The sequence below is a fragment of the Camelus ferus genome, chromosome 3, assembly GCF_009834535.1.
Source record: "Camelus ferus isolate YT-003-E chromosome 3, BCGSAC_Cfer_1.0, whole genome shotgun sequence".
NCBI classification, from domain to species: domain Eukaryota; kingdom Metazoa; phylum Chordata; class Mammalia; order Artiodactyla; family Camelidae; genus Camelus; species Camelus ferus.
Genome location: NC_045698.1, coordinates 88,190,232 through 88,216,800, shown reverse-complemented (window position 1 = coordinate 88,216,800; position 26,569 = coordinate 88,190,232). Strand labels below are relative to the sequence as shown.

The following is a 26,569-nucleotide window of genomic DNA, read 5'->3' as shown; positions in this document are numbered from 1 at the left end:
TGTCTTCTTTGAGTAGGCTTGGCTTGATTTATCAAATGGAAGAGGAAGATCCCAATTTGCCTGGGCACTTAGTGCCAGCTCCCAAGCCTACACGTCATGAGCAAAAGCATGGTTCTTCAAGGCCACTGTCAGTTTGCTAAAGTTCCATGAAGCCATATAAACAAGGAGAAACTTCCACCTTGTGGTTAGAAAATTTGCACTCAATCATATCATGAATTTTTATGGCTTAAATATTACTATAAAAAAGTTTAAAAACTTTTATTTCTAGTAATAAATATTTTAGTATTTGTATATTAACCACACTAACATTTAACATTTTTGCCTCACTGAGGTGAACTTAGTTATTTTCTTATGGTGTATTTCAATTATTCTTTTCTCAGTGCTTAAAAATATCACAGAGGTCTTGCTAAACTCTTCACAGCTGTTTACATCTTCCCGCTCTTGCCAGCCTGAATTCTGATAGCTGGACCCTACACGAAGTCACAAGAGAACTGTCTTGTGATTCCCGCATGATTTCCCAAAAAGTCATCCCTGGACTACAGATTAATTAGACCTAGCAGTACTGTGTCTTGGGTGAAAATGTGTCAGTCTACTGGAGACTTTACTGTATTTTTTTTCCTGAAAGGTTGACTTGTGTTTCTCTAAGCAGCAAGGAAGAGTGCTAGGCACATGTTGGTGTGTTTCTCATTTCAAGTAGCAGTCCTCGGCTCTCACCTGACCATCCTGGGAGGCAGCGGCAGTGGCCCGTGGTGGGGTGGCAGCCATCCGCATGGCTGCAGTCACAGCGCTCGGCACAGTTCAGCCCATACGTGCCGTCCTGCGTAGAAGACAGCAGCGAGGGTATGTGAAATCCCATGACCGGAGAGGAAAGGGACCCAAGTCAGCCATTCCAGAAACAGCACCTCTCCTCTCCCAAACACCTCCCAGTAACATGCATTACAATCACCTTTCCCGTGTCTTGCTGGCCCCCCAAAAAATAGGCTGCAGGAGGTCAGTGTTTTAAAATCCCTTAAACCTAGTTTACGTCTAATACAACGGTCAAACATACGAATGGTAAACCAACTATGCCAATATGCTGATGTGCATTTATGCAAACACACATAAATATGCCAAGTAATTAAAAGTATCTCTATCTTATTAAGTAAGTATCTTATGAGTAAGCTACAACTCATAAAAATAGTCTTTTTTTGTTCCTAAAGATTTTTATGAAATACTTCAGTGTTCCCCTACAAGGCATTCTCTTTTTTCCCATTGAGGTATAACTGATATACAATGTTATATTAGTTTCAGGTGTAAAACATAATTATTTGATATTTGTATATATTGTGAAATAATCACCACAATAAGTCTAGTTAACCTATGTCACCATACCTAGTGACAGAATTGTTTTTCTCTACAAGGCATTCTATTCCTTAGTAAAAAAGGGAAGACCCTGACCCACATAAAGAAGCCCTGTAATTTTTAAAATAACATAGCTTCAATTGAATTAAGATCATTTCCATAAATTGTCAATGAGATACAGAACTATAAGGAAAAAGAAAATCTCTCGTCGCTTTTCCTAATTAACATCCTCCTTTCCATGACATCTAAACAACACCAAGTATTCTGATTCAAGATCCTAAGAGAGGGTTGAGTGTGTTGGCACACCCCCCTCACTCGTCCCCTCCCTGACCTTAATGTTTTCACACGCACATGCAAGTTGGTGGTCCAATAGAGATTGAGTCTCTTCACAGACATAATCATCTAGCTTGTATGAGAGGAATGAAAGCTCTGTGTTTACAAGCCCTGTTCTTTCGTGCCAGGTCCTGACAAACTGAGGGAAGGCACCACAAAGCTCCCATACCACCAAGCACTAAGAAAAACAGGGGTGACCCAGGAATCCCACTCCTGGGCTTGTATCCAGAAGGAAATCTACTTCAGGATGACACCTGTACCCCAATGTTCATAGCAGCACTATTTACAATAGCCAAAACATGGAAACAGCCTAAATATCCATCAACAGGTGACTGGATAAAGAAGATGTGGTATATTTATACAATGGAATACTACTCAACCATAAAAACCGACAACATAATGCCATTTGCAGCAACATGGATGCTCCTGGAGAATGTCATTCTAAGTGAAGTAAGCCAGAAAGAGAAAGAAAAATACCATATGAGATCGCTCATATGTGGAATCTAAAAAACAAAAACAAAAACAAACAAACAAACAAAAACAAAGCATAAATACAGGACAGAAATAGACTCACAGACAGAGAATACAGACTTGTGGTTGCCAGGGGGGTGGAGGGTGGGAAGGGATAAACTGGGATTTCAAAATTGTAGAATTGATAAACAAGATTACACTGTATAGCACAGGGAAATATACACAAAATGTTATGACAACTCAGAGAGAAAAAAACGTGACAATGAGTGTGTATATGTCCATGAATAACTGAAAAATTGTGCTGAACACTGGAATTTGACACAACATTGTAAAATGATTATAAATCAATAAAAAATGTTAAAAAAAAATAAAGGCAGATATAAGATTAAAAAAAAAAAAGAAAAACAGGGGGTGCAAAATGATCAAGAAGAAGGCACCTAGAGCCAGTCTAAAATGGGTGTTAGATGGCATAATTATTTATCTAGTACTTACAAAAATAAAATATTAAAAAAAAAGTTAGGCCTCACTAATATGTGGTTGGGCTTATAGGATTTAGCTTTCACAGTATGATCCACTAAATCACCTCCAGTCTTTGCTAATGTACTAATGCATCTAATAATACACAAAAAAGGACAGGGGGCTGGGGGCTTTGCATTGCCTCTACTCAGGTTGGGAGTGAACAGTGATCTCCAAGCCCATCTCAGAGCACTGGTAATCTGTTCACTGGTGGATGACAGGAAGCAAAGCTAACATAACTGTCCTAGTAGTTTAGAGGGCAGGGAATAGCTCCGGGCGGGGTGGGGGAGGGATGCGCTCTAGCCAGGGAATAGGAATGGGTTGCACTTAATGAGGAGGAAGCCCAGGAGAAAAGAGCTCCGTGGAAGGTCCCCCTCAGGGGGCCAGTTCAGGGGGTCACAGTGTCTTCTCACCATCAGCTGATCCCCTGGAGGCAGAGAACACACACCACTGAGAGAATGCCTAACGGCTTGGGGAAGAACTGTGACAGTAACAAAGAGTGATGGAAAAGAGGAAAGGAAACCAGCCATGTGCTTGAGAGGAAGAAAATGAAACGGGCTGTTGCCATGGAATGCACTGTCCCTTGCCGCCCTGTCGGGGTTTCTGATGACGGGTATCTCCAAAGCAGGTGAAGGGGATGGAGTCAGCACTGGACCACAGAAATCTCTGGAGATTCGTGTGACTCCTGAGGTATTTGTGTTAAAAGGCAGTTTCCAAACCTTTCACCACCTCAGTGAGCACTTCTGTGACACCATCACCACCCCCCTTTCAATGCCCTGTCACTTTCCACCCCAAAGGCTGGAAGATTTCCATTACAATGGAAACACAATATTTAGAGAGTTGACAGGCATACACTGGGTGTTTGACTGGCTACTGTGAAGAGATGAGTATATTAGAATAGAGAAAACAGAGGGGGGTGTTGGGGGGAACCGGGGTGGAGGGAAAGGAAGGGATTCTCACAAAGCTGCCTAACCCATTTCCACGTCTATCCCTTTGCCTATCTTGTATCCAATCTGAGTTCAAACACTCATTGCTTCTAATAGTCACTATGGTTGGGTTCACACTCAGGCACTTTAAATCAAGAAATCTGCAAAAATCAGCTAACCCTCTAGCATCAGCTCCTCCCAGCCCTCCTCTTTGGGTCATACCTGGCAGGAAAATTCACATTTCTCCCCGCGCCATCCAGGTGCACACGTGCAGGTCCCGTCCAGGGTGTTGCAGGCTCCGCCGTTGAGGCACTGACATGTTAAGTTACAGCCAAAGCCCCAGGTGCCACTGGGACAGCTGATGGAGCAGTCCACCCCGTGCCAGCCTGCCGGGAGAAGAGCACCAGGGCACGTGAGCAAACAGAGGCAGCAGGGAGTTCTGCTGAGCCTTTCCAAGACACACTTCCCTTTAGAAACATCTTGGAGGTGCACAGCAATGTCCTTGCCCCCACAGGGAGCATTAGCTCCGCCACATAAAGCCTCCATCAGAAATGAACTAAAGCACCCACACAGCTGTCAAGGATGCCAACACTAAGAAGCACTACTGGGGTACTGAGGGAAGAGAGATGGGGTGGGGGCACCTCTGATGTGCGGGGATAAATACTGGGGGATACTGAGCTTGGTTTAGGTCGGGAAAGTGAAACATTTATATGTGAGGGAGAAGGGAAAGAACCCCATTTAAAGATCCCATTTAAGGCAGGATCCCATCAACCATGAACAGTGAGTATCCAGGAACCATGGACACACACACGCTGGCCCCCACATACAACACGTGCTTGGCTGCATTTCTAGTCAGGACTCCAGGACAATCAATTCAAGACATGGACACACGTCTGCTTGCTTAGTCTTCCCCAAAGTACGGAGACTCACAGACTTTCAGAGCTGGCAGTGACTTCAGAGATTGTCTCACGTGAGCCTCTCCCCTTGACTCACGAAAGCAGGAGAGCCCTCCCTGGATGAGGGGCTTGCTGAGTTCAGGCATGGTATTTCGGCACAGCTGGAGCTGGAAATGTTTCTTTCCTGTGCCTTTTGGAGCTAACATGACCAGGATCAGACAACAGACTCATTCACCCACTCACCTGCCTTGCAAGTACAAGACCCATCCACAGGAGAGCAGATAGCATCATTTTTACAGCGGCAGAGAGAGGAACAGTTTATCCCGTAGGATCCCAGAGGGCAGGGAGTGGAGCAGTCGATTCCCTAGAGAGGCACAAAGAGGAAAATGCATGAAATTTTACTACCTGAAATAAGGCCAGCACAAATAAACAAAAATATATCTTGGCCATGCTAATTACACTCTTTCTCTAATTTTAACACATTGTATTTTTAAGAGTTGTTACAATGTCACCACTATACTAATTTTACACATTCAAGGCCAATGCCAGCTAGTTTATATATAGGATACAGTATTGAATAAGACCACAAAAAAAGTCTGCTGCCTACATTAGTTTTCCTTTATAGCAAATCCAAAACCGTTGTCCTTGCTCAGACAACTAGATAGAAAATACAAGGTGTAAAATTATTGTCAATAAATAAACATAATATGAACTATACATTAAATTGCAACGCTTCCTAGACTTCCTCGTATAAGATGTAATATGATTAGTGGTTGAGGCAAAAGAACAGAATACACTCTGCTAGCAGCATGATTCAATTTATTATCTGACAGCGAGCATAAAACATAGAGGTCAGTTACCAAAGGTGAGTGGAGGTTACCTCCTTTAAAGCCAGAAGAGGCTCTTAAGACAAGGCTAATTCAGGAGCTCAACCAAAGAGTTGTGACACAGGTTAGAAAACCCCGTAAAGATCTCAGCTCTGAGACTTTATGACCCTCTCGCTCTATATTATGTGCTCTGGAATATCCATCAACATGCCTCACAGTTTAATGTTCTCTTTAAAACAGGAGAAAATAATTCAAGGACAACCCATCTTCTTTTAAGGCAAAAATTCCTAATTTGTTGCTAAGAAATCCTGGAAACTCGGCAAAGTTCTGCTCTGTTGGCTCACAGGCATACTGGTCAGGTCTAGATTCTCAAAGGGAGTAAAAAACTCACGTACTACTAATTCCTGGATGTAAGTGCATAATAAATGCTAACTTGATAAAGTAAGTGCCTTCAAGCTGCATGGAATTAAAACAAAAACCGTCAACAGTAATACTTCTCCTAGTTAGAGGAGCCCTTTCTTTGTTGCCTATGAAACACAGTAAAATAATTATGTAAGGAATAATTAAAATGCATCTTACTTCATGACATATATTAATTAAATAATTAAGTGTTAATGCCACTTGGTAGTTCCACCACCTCGCCCAGATGTCATTCTCAGGTAACTACTTCTATCTCTTAATATTACTTCTCTCTTTATCTTCTTTCTTGTTAATAATGTGATTGATTTTAGCACATTCACTGCACTTTAGGAAACGTCATATAAATGGTGGTATTAACATGCTCCAAGTTGCACCCCTTATCTGTTTCCTCCAGAGCCCAAGCCACTCACTTTGAATCCCGGGGCACAGGTGCACTTCCCAGTCACACTGTCACAGTCGGCCCCATTGTGGCAGCTGCAGATCTGTTGGCAGGCTTCCCCGTAGAATCCAGGAGAACATGTCTCATTACAGTAGAGTCCCGACCAGCCTGGCTTGCAGGCACACTCTCCGGACATGGGGTGACAGCTGAGAGACGTGGATGAAAGGAGCAAGTCACTCTCTGGTAAACGTGACACCCAAGGCCCCTGCAAATGTTGCTTTAGCCATGATCACTAAATGTGTGGGTAATTCCATGCACGATCATTTAAACTTCATTCCCAGGCTTGGTATGATTTAATTAATCGGCTGAAACCCGATTGGTACCACAGAAATGTTGCATGAAATCAGCATTAGGCTCCAACAGGATGACTCCTACAACTGTGTCCTTTTGTCTAAAACTCATTTTAATTTTTGTAAATTGAGAGCACTAATTCGATAAGAGGTCAACCACATGAGAATATCTAAGAACTCCATCCAATGAACAACACAAAGTCAGTAAACCAGGGTGATGTCCAAGGACCTCCAGAAGCAGTGACCTTTTCTGCTTGTTTGTCTCGGCTCCCCATACCTGGTGGCAGAGCAGCTGTCTCTACCTGAAACAGCAGCCGCATTGATGGGCCAGGCAGCCAGCTGTCGCCCCACAGCAAATGGACACATCAGCTGGGCAAAGAGGCACGCGTTAGCGAGGCTCACACAACAGGGCGCTCTGTGTCATTAAAAACACATGTGCTTCTCGCCAAAGGAAAATCTGAACAATCAAACCAGCCCTGCTCAAAACTGGAAGACTATTGAAGATGGTCTTTCTCCCCTGATGGAGAGAAAACCCTCCCCTTAATGCGACCCAACAACAGAAGCCACTGTCTCATCCAGACATTTGCTAAATGACCTCTCATCAGAGGACTGTTCCTAGATTTTCTGCGAAGAACCGTGACCTGGAAGGGATGAAGATTTGGGGATGTAAATTCCAGCTCTCCCACTACCTGGCTACACTTAGTGGAAGCACGTGCCCTTCCTGGTCCTGATATCCTTATCTGCTGAGTGAGGGTCTCAGCCAAACCCCATAATCTCATTTCTTAACCCTCTTCTTCTTAAAGAAAATGCCTGTGGGTTGGACACTTTGTTACTCATTTTAAGAAATGTATTTAAATATACTTTTAGATCCCTTCTGTAACTAATTACCCACAAGCAAAGGCACAGGCATCTGTCACAAGTATCACTCAGGAAACACCGCTAGAAGAAATACCAAGTACAACTCTACATTAAGGATGGTTTCTTGGGTATAGAAGGTTTGGATTCATAAGACAAGGGTTTGAACCTCAGATCTACTTAGATCTACTCATCTGTTATTTATCCTTGGGCAAAAGACCTGGCATCTCAAACTTAACACACCAAAAACAGAGCCCTAGTTCTTTCCTTTCTTCATTCCTCATTCAGCATTTCCTTCCAGTTACTTCCCGCTGAAGTAATGGTACCACCAGCCACTCAGAGCTTGAAGCTAAAAACTTCACAGTTACTCTTGATAACTCCTTCTCCCTCATGCCCCATACCTAGTTCATTACTAGGACCTCACCATGCTAACTCCAACATGCATCTCGAATCTCTCCACATCTCTTCATCTTCAGTGTCACCATCCTATTCCATGGCAATGTCATCTATCTCAACTCCTGAACAGCCTTCTGACCCTTCTCCCTGCATTCACTCACGTCTCATCACCTAAAAAGTAGATCAGATGGTATCATTTTCCTTAAATCGCTTCAAAGTCTCTCTTTGAAGCCAACACTTAGAATAAAATCCACACTGTTCAATATAGCTACAGTGAATACAATTTACTGTCTAAACTAGAACATTTTTAAGAGTGAAGGGGGAGTGACGAATAATTACAGTAGGAAAATAGGCCTAAGCCAAACAGTTCCTGTGACTCCAGATACATAATGACCCTAAAGATGGCCCATGAGCCTTCATCATTTGGCTACCGCCTACCGTCCACCTCTTCTTTCATTGTCATTCTCTCTTTATTACTATGCTTAACTGATAGTTTTGGGGTTTTGTTTTGTTTTTGTTTTTGTTTTTGAGTTGGTAAGAGCATTAAGCTTTTTCAATTTAAGGGCTTCACATGGGCAATTCCCTATGCCAAGAATGCCATCTCTCCACTCCTGGCTTAGTTCTCTGCATCTTACTCTTCCAGTCTCCACTTAAATATCTCTTCCTTAGCAAGGCCTTCCCTGACCCCTCACATGTCAGTTAGATCTCTCCTTCCTCACCTTCATAGCACCCTGCTCATCGCATTTCTCACAGCCTGCCATCTCATGTTTCTTTTGACAGTCCTTTTCCTTTCTTCCCTCCCCACTAGACTTCGACTCCAGTAGGACAAGAAGGAAGTCTGTCTTGTTTGCTGGCCCACACAGGCCCACAGTAAACGTGGACTGAGGGAACAAGGGAAAACAGCACAGCTGACATGTGTCGGGGTCTGACTCCGGGGATCGTGCTTTCCCCCAGGCTCCCCGAGTCTTCCAATAACGTAAAATTGTAACCTGTATATCTGCATACAAAGGCCAGATTTCCCCTAAAATTGGTTTTTAAAATGTCAAAAGTCATGGCTTAAAGGGAATCACCGTTAATTGCAGAGAACTCTCACATAAGAACGTTTATGATGAATTTGTCAGGGGATGCCCAGACCAGCAGCTAGTGTTCCCAGAGCACTGAGTGTGTGTCAACACCACGCTAAGCCATCCGTGTGTACTATTTCATGTAATGCTCACAAGTGTTTGGTATGGTTCCATTATATAAATGAGGGAACAGAGACCTAGAAGGACCTAGAAAGAGGAAGTAATTTATTCAAAGTCTCACACAGGTAGTGGTAGAATCGAACTCGAACCCAGATTTATTTACTTGTTTTTATACCAAAGAAAAAGGAAGTTTGATAGCAGCCTGCTAGGAGGGCTAGTGTGAAAAAGAATTGCTAAAATTCAGGATTTGGCACAGGTCAAAGGGTTAGCAGAACAAATAAAAGCCTGGATTGTGCAAAAAACAGGGACAAATTTAGTTTAGTAGGGCCAGATATACGATAAAAGGAAAAGAAATATTCCAAGTGAAAGATTGGTTAAAGTAGTTTACCTTATACTAGTCTTAAAAAGGACATCTTTTGGTAGAAAATATTACTTTACATTAAAAAGTAGGAAGTAATATTCACGGTATTAGACATAAATGTTAAATAAAATAGACAATCTGGGGACAGGGAACTGAACTAAGCTAGAGGCAGACAGAGAAATTGATAGTCAATGCCCCCCCATGGGTATCAGTGCAGCACTCTGGTTCTCAGATTGATTGACACCAAAATTAGTATTCTGCGATTTGTAATTAGATGTAGGAAGCCAAGCACTTTGGAGGCATTTGATGGGTTCTCATGCAGGCAGCTTAATTGATAATGAGATTTACGTGTTGTTGACAGAGAAGCAGAGTGGAGGCTAAAGGGTAATAGCCTCCTACCTGATTTCTTTCTAAAGAACAGACTTCTCTGTGTAATATGAAAATAAGATTATATACAGATAGGAATACCTACCATTTTATACACATATATAACTAGATGAAAATATCCTAGTACAGTTTTCAATTGAAGAGTTAAATTATTACAGGAATCCAATATAATATTGGCTACAACAGAATGAGTCACTGAACTTCCTTTTATTCATTTCCTTGAATATTCTTAATGCTAAAATGCAATGTCAATTAGGTGGCTTTTGCAAAGAGGCACATCCTGACTGCCCACAGCTATTAAATGTCCTTCTTAACGAGAGCTAATATACATATCCCATGTGGAATCTTACTGAATCTTGAATTCTGTTTTCCTGCTCAAAATCATTTCCACCAGAAAAGTTAGTTTTCAGTTAAGAAGTCCAGCTCACAGAGAATGTCCTTAGGCTCTATAACAGTGATATAATTTAAAATACTAATATCAGTTATAAATATATTAAATTCATTTCAATATTATGATAGTTTGCAAAATAAAAATGGCTACAAAAGCTTTATAACTCCTCCCATTAAGAAGTGGACTTGGTTCTGTGATCTTCTCTGTTTAGAGGGACATTAGAAAACCTGACATAAACAAAGGTTTGAAAAGTGCTTGCATGTTGGGGCTTGTCCTGTCTCTTGCTGCTTTTGGAAGCCAGCGACCATGTACAGAAGCCCAGGCTAATGTGCTAGATGCTGGGGACATATGAATCAGTCACTCTATCATGCAGCCAAATGCTAGACATGTGAGTGAGGAATTTCAGGACCAATCAGCCTCAAGTCCATCTGCCAGCTGGACATATGAGACCAGCAGAAGAACCACCAAGCAGAGCCCAGCCCTAATAGTGGCGCAAAATATCATCAGCAAATACATAATTGGTGTTTTAAACCATTATGTTTGTGGTATTTTTTTTTTAATGTGGCAAAACTAACTGATGCAAACCCCTACCCAAATATACGTCTTCAATATATGTCAATATGTACATCCATAGAACTAAAAATTTACCTCAAGTACTATAAACTAATGGTTTGTACTGCATTAGTTATCTCATTAATTATAACAAAGGATTTTAGAATAAATATATATTATGAATTAAGCAATAGTAAGCTAAGCAACCTACATCTTTCCTGATTAAAGTTTGATTTTCAGTTAATACAAAGATTCTATACTTTTTGCTTCAAAGGAATCTTATGTTTCTAGGAATTTTACATACAAGTTCAAGATATAAAAATAGGTGGATGGCTCCTACTGTGAATTCAACTAGACAGAGTCACATAACCAATATTCAACTAGCTTTAATAGAAATTTATAAAAGCAATTTTTAAAAACAGCTTTCATTATTTAGAGAAGCTAAATTCATAGGCTAATTGCTTTTTAATCTCCTGGTTATGTCATATACATTATTAGATAGATTTTAGTGTTATTTCATAGGCTATCATTTCATAGGCTAATTGCTTTTTAATCTCCTGGTTATGTCATATACATTATTAGATAGATTTTAGTGTTATTTTGATCTATGTGACTATCAAGTAATTTCATGTACTTCTTTGTTAAAACATACATGCTTAGGTACATGTGACCTATGTCAAATCTATCATAGTATCGCTGTTAATCAAGTAACTGTCCACCTGTACGTTGCTACTAACATGGTACCTAATTCCAACAAAGCCAACATTTTCTGTTTCTCCAATTCCTTTCATAGCAGAGATCTTTTGTAAAGGTTTACTAATCTATTTGACTTCAGGCTGTGTCTACATACAATGAAACAACACACTGGTGTTAAAAAGTCCTTAGCTATTACTAATGAGGCTTAACTTTTGCTGGGACAAGACTTATACTACAGGAAAGGTAGCCAAACTCACAACTTGTCTCTAATCCTGCCAGCGCCTTCAACATTGGAGAGTTGAAAAATAAAATCCTGAAAAGATCATTCATTTTTACTCTCCAAGTGTTTGTTTAACCTGTCACATAAAGAGTGGCAATATTTTCCTGTGAAGAAAACCAGAAGTTGACTAAAGTTGCTTACAAAGTTGCTTGAGACAAGTTAAGAATGCACTTAGATATGTCCCACTAAAATATATTTCAGCACACACACACACAGTGCAAAGTCAATTTTTTTTTTTTTTTTTTTGCTCCCAACAACAGTTTAAAGAAGAGACCAACTACAGGCTTCTATTTACTTTTCATTTTTGTGCACTTGAGATTTGATGTGGCCACAAGTTATCTTTCAGACGTATAAATGAAGTAACAGCTGTGCTGAATGCAAATAAAGGTAATTCTGGTAACATCTGAAGTGCTATACAATCCACAGCAATTTTGTCAAACTCAACGCTTCTAGCAGTATGCAAACGAGGCCCAGAATTCTAAGTGACATGTATCTGGTCCTTAGGGGAGGGAGAGGAAGAAAGAATTGGAAAGATATTTTCAGGGACAGACAAGGTACAGTAAAGCGGGTGGGATCTTGGTTTCCTGTTCTTGCATTCTTTGAGAGGTTTTTGAGCCAAAAGACCCCCGTGAGTTCTATGTCAGAGTAATCAATTCTGAATACATATCTCACATGTGACGGCCACATGTGAAGCACTTCACAAAACTTCCATTGGTACACTTCCTGCCTATACAGATGTCAAGTAAAAAAAAAAAAGGCAGCAGCGAGAATCATTTTGTGATATTTTTACATACTAAACTGGGCTTAACCTATGTCTCTCATTGCATCTGTGCTTCTCTGGGAATGTCACAGAATCCCTCTCTCAGGGAAACATTCTACTAACCGCAACAAGTTTAATTTTTGCCAGTGGCCATAAATAGAGAATAAGATTTAATAGCCATCCACAACCATCTAACAATTTTAGCACTTCTGACTTGGACCATTAAGTGGAAAAGTCTTCCATTTACTTAGTGGTTGCTGCCCAGGGTGACCCAGAGGCAGGAAGGGTCTCAGGGTGGGAATGACTCTGCCGATCCCATCTTCCAATGTTTCATACTGCGGTGAAACATTTAACAGGATATATTATTCCAGGGGCAGCCGACCCTCACCTCTGAGTGTTGTCCAGGTGGCAGGGACACCACTTGTCACACTTGATGCCGTAGAGTCCTTCCGGACACAGGCGCGCCTCACAGAGGTCACCAGCAAAGCCTGCTTCACAGAGGCACGAGCCGGTCACGTGGTAACATTTCCCTCCGTTGACACACCGGCAGGTCTCAGCACAGCGAACTCCGTATGTGCCAACAGGACACTCATCCTGGCACCTGTCATACAGGAGGCGGGAGCAAAGACAGATTAGTTAGTGCCATGTGAAAATAAACAGTCCATTCAGACACGCTTTGTTATGTGTACACTGAAATCCTGTCCGGGCTTGATATTTATTTAGTGATCGTCCTTTTACGGATATGAAAAGCATTAAGATAAATTACAATAGTAACAGCTGTATGGCCTGTCCAAAGAAATAGCAAAAACAAAATAAAATCATGAGCTGGGGACATGAAGCATGTTTTACATCTAGTTCTTGCTAAAGATATACACAGCACTTTAGTAGACACCAGGAAAGGAAGAAAATAAACTGTCCACATGTTACTCTCAACCCATAACTAGGAAATTAAAATATAGGCTTTCCCTATTTCCAAGAAAAAACTCTGTAGCAAATTTGAAACAAAACATTAATTCTCTTGGCTTTCATGTTGACATTCATTTTTAATTTCAGCCATGAGTCTGCTCTTCTCAAAGCTGAGTGGCAATCACTGCTCCTCATTTAGAAAGTTCTGTAACTAATAAAGTCCTCCTTAGATTTGAGAAAACCTCTGCTATTGAAATCAAATGTCCTCAGTTCCAACCTGGGGAACTCCTGTCAGTAGATGGTAGGGAGGCCAGGAGTTCTCCAACACAAAATTTTTAGTAGGTTGGGTTTTGCTATCTGTTGGGAAGAAGGGCTACCAAAGGACAAGGAAAAAAATGTCAGATCTCAAAAATTCAGTTTAATATCTTTCAAAAAATGGCATTAGAGTGCAGTCCTGATGGAAGGATATGCTCTGGGTGAGCTGACTCTGGCAGGGAAGCTGAGTTGCTGGAGGGAACGATGATAACGAGAAAATCATCACTATCGCTCCCTGGAATGTGTGACTTAGCTCTAAGACCGGCCAAGCTTCTTTTTGACCAGCAAGGTGACTTGATTGGGCTTTCTGTAGCAGAAGGAGCACGTTCTGGCAAGGAAGAGGGAACCAGGGTCTCACAGCCAGAGTGCTGCTACAAGCGGAGAACATTTTCTGAGTCTCAGCCGCCACTACCCATGTGGCCCTCAAGTCCCGCCAGACCCGGAGTCCAAAATGTAGGTCAGCACTGCAGTTTTTCAGATGGGTACAATGCAAGCGGCAAGTGCATGATAATGAATGCCAGAAGACTTCAAAGCAACAGGGAAAGGGCTGCAAAGCAAACATTTTCCACAAGGCTTTGCATATTTTTAATGATAGGGTGTGATGACTAACAATACCAGGGCTGGATGGGATTCTATTTCAGTGCAGAGGAGAACTCTTGAGAACCTTTTGATATTTTTCTGGTTAACTCTGGCTCTGGCACAGATTGAAGGAAAAGGGTTTCTTGCAAATTTGGTTCCACAGACTCTAGACATCTTTAGGTTTGCAGATATGCAAGGACCTCAAATCAGCCACTCAATAAAGCATCAGAAAAGTGCTGGAGTGATTGAACTAAGTTCATTTAGCATAAAATCAGACATGTGCTGTAAAGTTACATGTGAGTATACCTATTTTTAGACCAGAGTATTTTTAACAGGTACTCTATTTTTAAGGTGTAAGAAGCCTTAAGAAGCCAAGTCACTTAGTTTACTCCTTAAAGATGTATAGTACAGGGAAATATACACAAAATGTATGATAACTCACAGAGAAAAAAATGTGACAATGAGTGTGTATACGTCCATGAATGACTGAAAAATTGTGCTGAACACTGGAATTTGACACAACATTGTAAAATGATTATAAATCAATAAAAAATGTTAAAAAAAAAAAAAGATGTAAACCTTAGAGGAAGAAATGCTGTAGTACAATAACTGCGCCTCCTTGTGGCCCTGCTGAAGGCTGGCACAACGACTTTGCAATCTGTCTGTCGAGAGGTTCTTGCAAGTCAGTAACAGAAAAAAAGGAAAAGACACACTCAAGGTAAATAACGTCACTAAAACAAACCCAAATATTAAGCTTTGGGTTCCAGGGTTTTAACTTAGTCAAAAGCATAGCTCTAAAAGTGGGTGAACAGAGTAGAAATGGGAAGCCTGGAAAAGGGTCAGCCACCAAATGACAGGGCAGCAGTGTGTGCATTCTAGTCTATCTTGGCAGAGACTTCCTCTTCTCCAAGAAAACAAAATCCATAATAACTGGTCCTGACCCAAATTTACCTTTCCAACCCATGATTAAACATACTACTAAGTTTGTATTTTCAATGGCAAAAAGCCATTTGAAATTTATTTACTAAAGGAGCCAGTAAAGCTTGGCTCATATCTCCGCTTTTTTGGTCAATGTTGCACTTGTAAGAGAATCCTGTTAATAATAGTTATGTCTCTTTCCACCTACCACACCAAAATAGTAGGGCACCTTTCCAGAAGCAAACGTTTTCCATCTTGAAAATAAATGCAATCGCGAAGTGGCTTACACCAATCTGATTGGCTGAATTAAAAGTGTCTGTCAAACACATCACTATATATAAAACATAACGAGGACCTACTGTATAGCAAAGGGAACTACAGTCAATTTCTTATAATACTGTATAATGGAAAAGAATCTGAAAAGAAATATGTATGTATGTATGTATATGTATAACTGAATCACTTTGCTGTACACCTGGAACTAACATTGTAAATCAACTACACTTCAATAAAAAATTAAAAACAAAAACAAAGAAAGAAAGAAAACAAAAATACAGACAAAAAGGCCTTTGTCAAGCAGTCTTATCTCTCTTTTTGGCTCCTTTTTCTGAAAGGAGCATCATTCCCAACAAATTGTACGCCCTTAATGTGGCTTTGGGGTCTCACATGGAGTAAGAAAAGCTATCTTACAAATGACTAAAAGAGGAAATATTTTCTTAGGAGAGATGGCAGGGAGGTAGATAAAAACATAGCAATAAATATTAGCCATAGTAAAAATATGAAAAATTTGAAGTTTCTATTTTATTTTTTTAGATTTTGAATAATACCCTGGAACCAGAAAAAAAAGGACAAGCATTAAGTAGAGATAAACCAATAAAACATGACACCAATACCCAAACCAATGAGAGTCACAGGTTTGTTTGAATATCATTTCAATTATTATACTGCATCTCACTGTGAACTTCTGGAAAAGAAAGTGAGTCAGCATCTAATGGGTGCCAGATCCCTCTGTCTCCTTTGTCCTTTTGAGCATGGCCCTCCCCAGAGTGACTGGAATAACTGGGCAAAACCATGATTTAGTGTGAAAGAATCACATTCTTCATTAAACCTGGATCTATGGACTGACGGCCTGCCTTTCAAACATCTGGAACTGCTGCTCCGGGGGAACAGAAAGAGCACTGGGCAAAAGCCAGCCTCTCCACAGACCCAGAATCAGGAAAGAGTTCCTCTACGAAGACCAGTTTTTCTGCACCCCTCCCATTCCTGCCTGTAATTTCCGACCATACCTCCCTTTGCCCACAGTCTTCTTCACTTTCGAGGTGGTACAGAACACAGGTGTGCCAGGACAGCCTCGAGCTCCACCTTCAGAGTCCAGAATTGATCCGGGGATGCCCTCCACCCAGCTAACACAGGAGGAGCACCGCTTAGGGACAGGACGCATGAGAGACTGTCAAAGGCCCCCGTTCGGCAATGCCAGGACAGCCTACTAGCATCAAGAACACTCTTCTAACCCCTTCAGAAGAATCTGTGTGAGGATCTGAGGACCATGCTCTCTTCAGTCTGACTCGGCTGTGTGGCATTGCATTTCCTCGGCACACCATCCTCTCAGCCTCCCCACAAACCACAGGCTATTCTGTGGGCTTCCATGGGCAGCTCTGCCTGCCCACAAGGTGCCCGTTCCCTTGGTTCTGTTTTCTCTCTGGTTGGGAGGGCCATCCCCACATCCTGGGAGTGCTTTGGGGCAGCTGCCTGTGGTGGTACCTGCTCCTGTCTGGCCTGACCTTCAATGATCAAGTTACGCTGACTTCTCAAAACAGGGGAGACATAAGACCCCAGACCCTTGGGCTGCTTTCCCCACATCTCCTGCCACAAACTGTCCCATAGCCACTCGCGGTTTCTCTTTCAGGATGACAAATGTGCTTGCTGTCATTGTGTGTGTGTTAACTCTAGAACCCAGACGGTGAGAGCATAATTGAAAACAGGAATCATGTCTTCAGTTCATAAGAAAAACAACAGTTACAAACACAACTCAAGAAGCAAGTTCCCTGTTCCCTTTCTTTCTCTTTCTCTGGCTCTTTGCCTGCCTTGCCTTAAATCCAAAATTCACCTGAAAATTAGCTGTTGTTCCCTTTCCCTGTATTCTAAATAAGATGAGCATAAGCCTGCCTGGCATGTTTGTTGATTTTGTTTTGCCTTGACTTTGAGACTTAAATCCCTACATGGCAAGAAAACAATTACATTTAAATTTTTAGTGTCCAAAAATATTACACAAAACCATTATTTAGGATTCTACCTGGTCCCTGCTCTCCTTTCCTGACTCATCTTTCTATAATAAGACCTTAATGCCACACGGATCCAGAATTCATCTAACAACGTTGTCTATCCAAAATACAACCAGAAACTAGGATAGGATTAAAGTCACAAAAACTGAGTAGCCCAATTACATGCTATAAAAACTATGCGCCAAAGGTGTCAGTAATCCATAAAACACAAAATTAAGGAAAAATATGTAATTATATTTTAAAAACATGAAAAAGCCTTTAATGAAATTAAACAGATACTATTGCAACAAAAATTTCTAATAAAAATAAAAATTAAGAAAAAACTACTCAAACCTGGAAAAGACAGTTCACTAAAAATCAGTAACAAACATGAAACTATACTGAAGCCATGTTTAGTAAAATCAGGAACAAGACCAGAATCCCCACTTTTACCCCTGATCTTTTGACATTCTCTTAGAGGTTTAAATTAATGCTATAATTCAAGAAAACAAAATAATCATTAAAATATTGAAAACAGACTAACATCTTTATTTGGAGATGAAATAGTCTTAGTGTTTGCTAAAAATAACATGAGAATTAACTAAGAAGCTTGGTAGAGTTAATAAATAAAAAAATAAATATTCAAAGGCAAGGTTTTCTTTATTCAGAAATATCCAATTAAAAACTTCAGTGGGATTTTTTCAAAACTTACAGAATAGGTAAAAATAAATTTAACAAGATGTTGCACAGTCTAAGGAGGGGGGAAAATCATCCTATAGTATCTTATTAAAAGTCATAAAATTAGAGCAGAACTTTAGGAAGAAAAAAAATTAGAGAGGAAAGTTAAAGGAATTCTTAATTCACAGATACCACCAAAAATTAATGACAGCTAAGATTTATACAGTTCTTAGACATCACTCAAATTAATAAGTGCTAGTATTTATACAATTCATAGAAATTGCTCAACTATAACAACAGCTAATGACACATGTTAAGTTTCAGCACTGTTCTAAATGCTCTAATGTATTCATTTAATCCTATAACAATCCTACAGGAAAGTACAATTTATTACTTGAACAGTACAGATGAGGATGTTTCTAAGGACTCAGATTCCAAGATCTTTGTTTTTGGCCATTATATTCTTCTCCCTAAGCCTCTTTTCTCTGTATTTACGCACACATCCAGCAAGCTTGGTTATCTAGTCTTCCAAGACATAATGGATTAAAGAGAAAATTGGAAACCACAGGGTAAGCAAAGCACTCTAGGTAACACTTTACCACCTAACACAATAAAAGGACAAGCAGTGGGGGGAAGGACCACATGAGCATCACATGGGACCAGTAAGAACCACCGGATCTTACTCTGTCACCACAGCACAATGAAACAACTGATGTCCTTAGAGAATACAGCATTGTAAGCAGGTAACTGTATGCCTGACATACTTTTTAATGATACCTAAGTACACATCCCATTTTAAAATAAACCTATCCAAAAATCTTTAAAATGTGAAAAATCGTGGTCCTTGAAGTGGTTCTCCTAAACACTTAACTGTATAGGACGCATCCAGCATGGGTTCTGATATTTTATTATTTTTGTAAAATGCATTCTCTGTACCTTCAACTCACCATCACTGTCTGATTCAGTTTCTACGCACTGCGTTGGGAAAGAATCTGTCAAACACACTTATAGATGCTTCTGAAGTATTATAGAGTAGTCACAGATGCATGGTAGCGAACATGTTCCCTAGACTCTCCAAGTTTTCCTTTCCCACCATGACAAACAGTCACAGAGAAACATGAGGCTGTCCCTTACCGTTCCCCAGTGTATCCCGGACTGCAGTGACACTGGCCTGTGGTGGCATCACACGTCCCTCCATTATGGCACTGACACTCTTGCGAACAGTTCTTTCCAAAGCGACCCTCAGGGCAAGGCTGACCACACACCGTGCCCTGCATTCAAAGAGACTTGAAAAATTAGATGGGCTTCTAGCCAAGGAAGGGCCAGAGGAGAAGGGAGAAAAGACAGGAAACAGAAGGGGAAGAGGAATCTGGCAACAGGGCTGCAAGAAAATCAGACAAAGGAGATTTTAAGAACACATAAATTCTGCTCATCATCTCAGAAATGTTAGAAGTTTTAAAATGACTTGCTTGCTTAGTGAGCCTAAGTCTCAAGATACAGTCAAAGGTGGCAGAAGAACAATCTTAAGAAATACCCATATTAAAAAAAAATTAAGTTACATTAAATTATTATGGCAATCTAAGGAATCTGCAAACCCTCTTAAAGGTTCTTCCTTGTGTCTTGCATGTACAGTAAGTCAACAGTACTTTTTGAGCATCCATTCCATAAATGACAACATCTGGCACAAATGGAATATCCAAATGCTTTACCATATGTTCCAGAGAAAATACACATTATCATTGGCTTTATTTCTTATAATGAAGCGTAAGAAAGGACTGGAATTTTGTGTACCTGAAGTAACAATAACACTGCCTAAGAAATACTTCAACAGAAATGAACCTAGACATTTTATTTCAGGAGAAAAAAAAATGCTTTTATTTTCAGCAGGTTCAACAAACACTGCTGGGCCAAGATCAATAGGAAAGCTTATTTCCTGGGGAGTAAAATCAAGAGAGTAACTTGGACACGTCTCCTCACCCTAGAGGCTGTCCATCTTGTCAGACACTGTCATGTTTATTCCAGTCCTACAGTGGAGAAAAGTCAGATACTGTACCAGTAAGTCAATGAAACACTTGAGTATTTTCTACTTCACTTGGCTGTGTAATTTGGGCTTGTGGCTTATCATGTATTTATTGGAGTTACTGTTAAAGCAAACAATGTATTCCAAATAATGGAGGTTTTTACAGCGTTTTTAACTGCTGGAAGCTGTTCCTTTGTCCTCCTTCTCTATAAAAAAGACAGACTGTGGGCACTCTGAAATTGGAGGCTAGTGAACACCAGATGGTTTGTGAATGTTTATTCTGGATAGCACAAGGAAATACATTTCCTCTGACTCCTGGCTACACACAAAGGCAGTTGGTGTGCTAATTAAGTCTCCTCTGATGGTTTCTAGCTATCTACCAACAAGGAAAGTTCTTCCAAAATCTTGGAACTGAAAAAACCTTTGAGAGATGATTCAAATCAATGTTTCACCGAGAATCAGCTATGTGCCAGGCATAGTGCTAAGGTCTGAAAATCAAAGATAAAGTCACAATCCTTAATTAGCTCACAATGTGGTGAGGAGGACAGATGTTACAATAGGCCTGATGCCTCCATTCTAGCACAACATATTAACATGACTGAAGGAATAAGAAGGCAGGGGTCAATCTGTGGAAAACAGTAGTTCTGGTAAAAATTCTTACTGTTTCAGGGACTAACCACTCACATTTTGCAATGGTCCCACATAAGCTTCAGAGATGCTGTGGAAATACTCTTTGTAAATAAGGATTAATGTGAGAAAACAGCTTTAAGTAGGACATTATTTTTAATTGAAATACATATGTGTGTGTATGTGTAAGGGGAACATATATTCATCTTTGAAAAGCACCTGGGATGGGATGCTAGCACAGGTGAAGCATTGTGGAGAAAGGCGTAAGCAGGAAACTCAGCTCCACATGGAGAAAAATGATCAGAAAACCTTTAGTAAGAAACGTCTATCAAGATAGGGGGCCCAGAGTACAGAGGAGGCTCCACTGTGCTGGTCAGGATGGCCATCTGCCTCCCTGGTGGGACTCACGGTCCAAGCCTATGGTTACCACTCCCACATCATGACCACCTCACCCAAGAAGAAGAAGAAAGCTTCAATTTCATGACGAGGCAACTCTTCAGACCATGTGTACACAAAAGTCCTAGGAGTAACGTGCACACAGCTCCTCATCCAAAGAACATGTAGCTATCTGAAAACTCTGCTACCCCAGCAAAATCCTTCCCCCACCAAGGACCAAGCAATGACCAGTCCTGGCAAAAGGCTGAATATAGGAAACAAAAGCAGAGAAGGAGTCAAAGATAATTCAGCATTTCTACTTTAGGCAACTCAGAGAGAAGTGATGGTTTTAACCAAGACAGAAAAGAGAAGAGGAACAGCCTTAGGAAAAGCTTAGGTGTACGACAGATTTGGTTTTATTAACACGGACTTTGATGGGCTTGCTTCTGGCTCTGTTCTTCAACAGCTCCCTTGTTCAGCTCCTCCTCAGGCACTCAATAAAAGGCCCCCCGGCACTGATGCCATCGCTTCATGGAGTTTCTCCGGGCTCTGCCTCCAGAATCAGACCTTGTCTCTCCTGCTTGCCATTCCCAGCTCTCACCTTGGGTCTGATACTTCTTTTCCACTTGTCCCAGTGGTCTTAACATCCTGAACTCTCCCTGACGTCCCATGATTCTCACTGGGAAGTGGACTCCAGCTCTCCTCTGATCCACGCCTACACCGAGGGTAATGCCAGACCAGTACCATCCCAGGTCTGGCTCCTAAGGCTCCAGCCTGGCCAGAGTTCAGACAGACGGGGGCTTCGTGTCTATAGGGAATCTAGGTGGGGTGTCTAACAGCAAACTGAAAATACACATCTGTGCTCAGGGGAGGTAAAGTCAAGATTTGGGAGAATCAGCAGATGACTGTTAAAGCCATGGATCTTAATGAGATTTCCAGAAAAGACTTATAGTGAGAAAAGAAAAAGGCAAGATGGAAACCTAGGACATACTGTAGTAGAGAGGTCAAAGATGAGGGATTAGGAACAGAAATCTTTATTTAGTAAGAAAGATAGGAGGAGAGGTTATCAAAGAAGTGAAAGGAAGGGGAGAAAACAGCTCAAGTGGTAGAGTACACGCTTAGCATGCACAAGGTTCTGGGTTCAATTTCCCAGTACCTTCTCTAAAAATAAATAAATAAACCTAATTACTTCCCACCACCTCCAAAAAAATAGTAATAATTAACTTTAAAAACTTTTTTAAAAGAAGTGGAGGGAAAAGAGATTAGGAAGGGAAAATGGGATGAGCAACAACATAAAACGCTTTGGAGAAGTGAAGTGGAACGAAGATTGAGGACTTGTCACTGGAGGTGGCACTTAAGTCACTTGTAGTCACAGTTTCACCACAGTCACTGGAGATGGAAGGTGACCATGAAGTAAATTGCTCTTTTATTTGCTGTATGTTAATAAAGAAACAGACATTGGTCAATCACTCTTCCACCTTCAAGCGGACTCCTGCACAAACCAACTCAGAGAGATATGAACCAGTATTATTTCCCGATTTCAGAGAAATCCACTTAGTAAACCACCTCTGACATTGTGTATTCCACAGAATATTACGCCTGTGAGACACTACATAGAGAAAGAGCATCAGGGTCAAAGTTTGGCAAGTGTGCTGAGTAATAGCTTCCTCTTAGATGATCATACTAAAGACTGAGAAGTTCTGCAATACCTGGAAAACTTCGTTTACCTCAGTGTGTCTCCAGACTTATAGGACCAGATAACTTTGACACATAACCTGTTGAGAAAAATATTCTCAAAGAATAAGAGTGATCCATAGAACATAGTTATGAAAATGATTATTTAAATACTTGAATACTTGCAGTGTTTAACAGCTTTCGCTGTCATGTTTAAGATGAGATATTTCCCTTTTAGATCTTGCAGGGAAATGCAGGATAGATGTCCTACTATCTTTTCCATGAGGACCCTTAGTACACTTCAAGTGCAGGATTAATCACTTTCTGCCTTCATAGAACTGAAAAACTTCAGCTTGGATATGGTCAGGTATTTCCAATTTTGGAATCTTTAATGATCAGTGGGATTTTCTTTTGTGCTGAAGTCTTCCACATGCGTTTTCACTTGAGAATCCTGGAACAGGTGACTTTGAGTGGGGAGAGGGGCACTTACCAGCCATCCAGAAGGACAAGAGCATTCTCCAGTGACGTGATGACATATGCCGCCATTTTGGCAGGGACATCTCTGCTCACACTGTGGCCCGTGCTTGCCAGGGGGACAGAGATCCTCACAGCTGAGGAATTAACATGGGACACCATGATTTACCCAACCACATAACCCATAGGTTCACAAACACAACAGCACCCAGGGCCCTAAAATAGATAAGCTTTCTCTATCTTATATGGTTTATTTCATTGACATCAAGAGCATCAATTATGTTGGCTGGAAGGGTCTTTGAGGGGTCACCTAGCCCTGGCCTTTGCTTGGGGATATTTTCTAATGAAACTATTTCAATTTGAGAACCTGTCCTATCAGAGAGCACCACGGATAACTCTTGCTGGCCACTCACTCCTTGGTGACAGGAATTTTCCACAGAACTTTTATAAAGCCCATGTGTTACACTGGAAGTCTGTTTTGTGTGTTTGTTCTAACCTCAAAGGAGACAAATATCTACACATCACCCACTGAGTGTACATACCCTTCATAATCAATTTTCAGTGTTCCCTTCTTCAGAATGACAGACCCTCCATATTGCATGAACAAACCTTGTTCTCTAAGCCTCTAATTGTCTTTTTTTACTCTCCTGTGAAATTGCTCCAAGTTTCCCAAAAACCCATTCAACTGTGGCCTTAATAAAAACTCATAAGAGCAATATTAACAATTAAACAATCTGAGATGATCATCCATTCTGCTGGAAATCAGAAGGCTTTAGAGGCTAATGCAATTTTTACTTCAGCTCTATTTTACAGCCCTAACACTGTCAGCAGGAAGTATTTACCTAATCAGCCACATTTTTTCAACTTTTAGCTCTGTGATTTACAAGTGTAATTTTCCCAGTAAGGGAACAAGAATTTTTTTTATCTCCTACTTTTTTGGCAAATTCCACCTCTAACTCTGTTTGCAAATACAAGCAAACCTGAAGAATGTCCTTCCCACAAAGTAAAGGAGGTTGTTGAGATTGAGTAGTTGCTTCAGTGTTCTCCAGAAAGAATTAAATTGTGTGCACATCCTACACAGATGTGACACATGTACTTTTATATTCATGAAGCAACATATGTATCTTTGAGCTTTAAATAATCCAGCTAATCTTTGATCATGGACTATTTCTAACGTCTTTCACCTTTCCTCTTTTCCAAGGCACTGAACCCATCAGCTGTATCCAGCTAATTAACCACCACACAGAGCAGAATAACATGGACCATTAACATCCAGAATGCAATTTGAGGGAAAATCACAGCGGAACCCAAATCTGCCCCCAAACTCCAAATACTGCTATTCAACACAACATCCTGGCCCTCTCTGTCTTTGCTCTGCCAAAAGGAAGGCATCAGAGCTGGTCCTTAGATTCTGGCTGGGCTCTGATGTTCAACGGCCAAATAGCAAGAGCACCTAGTGGCCATCAGTGCTCATCACACATCTGTGCCTGCAGTCCTGTCCCCTCAGTAACCCTTCAGGCAGCAAGAGAAACAAAAGCACAGGAATATGACGCCAGCAGCAGCAGAATGGAGAGGGTAAGTTGGCTTTGTCACAATGCTCAGCGGTGCGTCACTTACAAAGCTCCAGTGTATCCCGGTGGGCAGCGGCACTCGCCGGTGACATGATCACAGGTAGCTCCGTTCTGGCACTGGCATCTCTGGTGACAGTCGTTACCATAGGTGCCCTGCTCACAGCGCTCCTCGCAGCGCCAGCTCCGGAAGCCCGCAGCGCAGTGGCAAGCCCCTGTGATGGGGTTGCACAGAGCCCCGTTTTTGCACTGGCACCGGCTGCTGCAGTGAGGCCCCCAGTGATCGCCGTCGCAGGCTAAGGTTAGGGAAAGAAACAGTGGAAGGCGTCAGAGTACGAATGTGGGTAATGGCAAGCTCTTCAGAACAAGCTTTCCTCTCCCCATGGAGAAAGCAGCTTGATGACCTCTTCATCACCATTCCTTTGCAGAGCATCAGGGCTCCAGCACCGACCCTTGGCAATACTTCATTGGTGCTGGCAGTGGGCCACTTCCTATCATTCCACTGCTCAAGCATGGCTACACTGTTCACCCCCATGCCTTTGCTCTGCTCATTCCCTGCACCTAGAGTGCTGAGTTTGATGTGGCCAGAATCATTAGCTAGTGGATGGTGTGAGTGGTTGTGGGAGCGAGGAGGCTGGCTGGGCAGGTGAGAATGGTCAGCTTATGCAGGGGCTTTTATGCATAAGCAGTTTGGATTGCATCTTGTAGACAAGGGATCAATAGAAAAGGATTTTAAGCAATGAAGGGCAATGGAGATTTGCCTTCTAGTAAGATCAGCTAGCTACAGGATGAGGAAAGGGCAGGAAAGAGCTGATGATGAGGGGCAGGAGACTGCGCAAGGCGCGTGGCAGTAGTTCTGGAGACCAGTGAGGGGGTCTAACCTCAGGAAGTGATCAGAGAGATGGAGAAGCGACCCAAAGGCAGTCCACTGAGGAGTGGACTGACCCGGATACAGGTCTGGGCCGAGCTCTTGAAAACAAAACTGCTGATCTGCTTTCAAGATATCAATCAAAATACATGTGATTGGCAGTAGGAAACAAACTTACGGTTATCAAACAGGAAAAGGTGGGGGGATAAATTGGGAGTTTGGGATTAACAAATACACACTGCTACATATAAAACAGATAAACAACAAGGACCTACTGTATAGCACAGGGAACTATTCAATATCTTGTAATAACCTATAATGGAAAATAATCTGAAAACCAATATATACATATAATATACATATAACTGAATCACTTTTCTATTCACCTGAAACTAACAGAACATTGTAAATCAACTATACTTCAATTTAAAAAAAAAAAAAAAAAAAGCATGATTGGGAGGTAACCAGAAAAGGCAGAAAAAAATTGACTAAAATGTTTAAATTCACTGACCTATTTTTAAAATACAACAAACCAGAAATTGAAAATGAACAGCAAATAAAAAAATAAGAAGTATATGGAACCATGTATAAGTATAAGATAAAGGCAGAGAACAGCCTTTGAAAGACAGATTTAAAAGTGCAGTTCCAAAGAAAAGGAAGAACGGCTGTGATTCAAGTCAATGAGCGGGAAAAAAGGAGTAGGGAAGGAAAAAAACCTCAATCCCAAACATTCTAAAATTTATAAAGGTGACAATAAGCAAAGCCTACTCTTAATATGCATTGCCTAGCCAGCCGTGCATTTACTAATTAGATGCTATAAAAATCACTAGGGCAGATGCACCCTGCCTAGAGCTCTTAGGATAAATTGCTTTTATGATAAAAAAAAAAAAAGTTTCATTTCATAAAAATTTTGTAACTTCAACAGATCTGGAATAAACTATTAAAAAAAGCAACACTAGGCACACAGCAAACCACTTATTAGACC

At 41.1% G+C, this 26,569-nt stretch overlaps 1 protein-coding gene across 5 annotated transcripts in view; it reads right to left on the bottom strand.

Moving 5' to 3' along the window:
* MEGF10 (multiple EGF like domains 10) overlaps positions 1-26,569 on the bottom strand; it is a 243,698-nt gene that overhangs the window by 33,167 nt on the left and 183,962 nt on the right. For all 5 annotated transcript variants that reach the window (XM_032476627.1, XM_032476626.1, XM_006191456.3 and 2 more), the window contains 8 exons: positions 24,766-25,012; positions 23,165-23,285; positions 19,113-19,249; positions 12,710-12,922; positions 6,141-6,315; positions 4,727-4,847; positions 3,810-3,973; positions 715-817 (listed from right to left, as the gene is read on the bottom strand). In XM_032476627.1, coding sequence (XP_032332518.1) covers positions 715-817; positions 3,810-3,973; positions 4,727-4,847; positions 6,141-6,315; positions 12,710-12,922; positions 19,113-19,249; positions 23,165-23,285; positions 24,766-25,012 — 1,281 coding nt within the window. The remainder of the gene's footprint in view (positions 1-714; positions 818-3,809; positions 3,974-4,726; positions 4,848-6,140; positions 6,316-12,709; positions 12,923-19,112; positions 19,250-23,164; positions 23,286-24,765; positions 25,013-26,569) is intronic.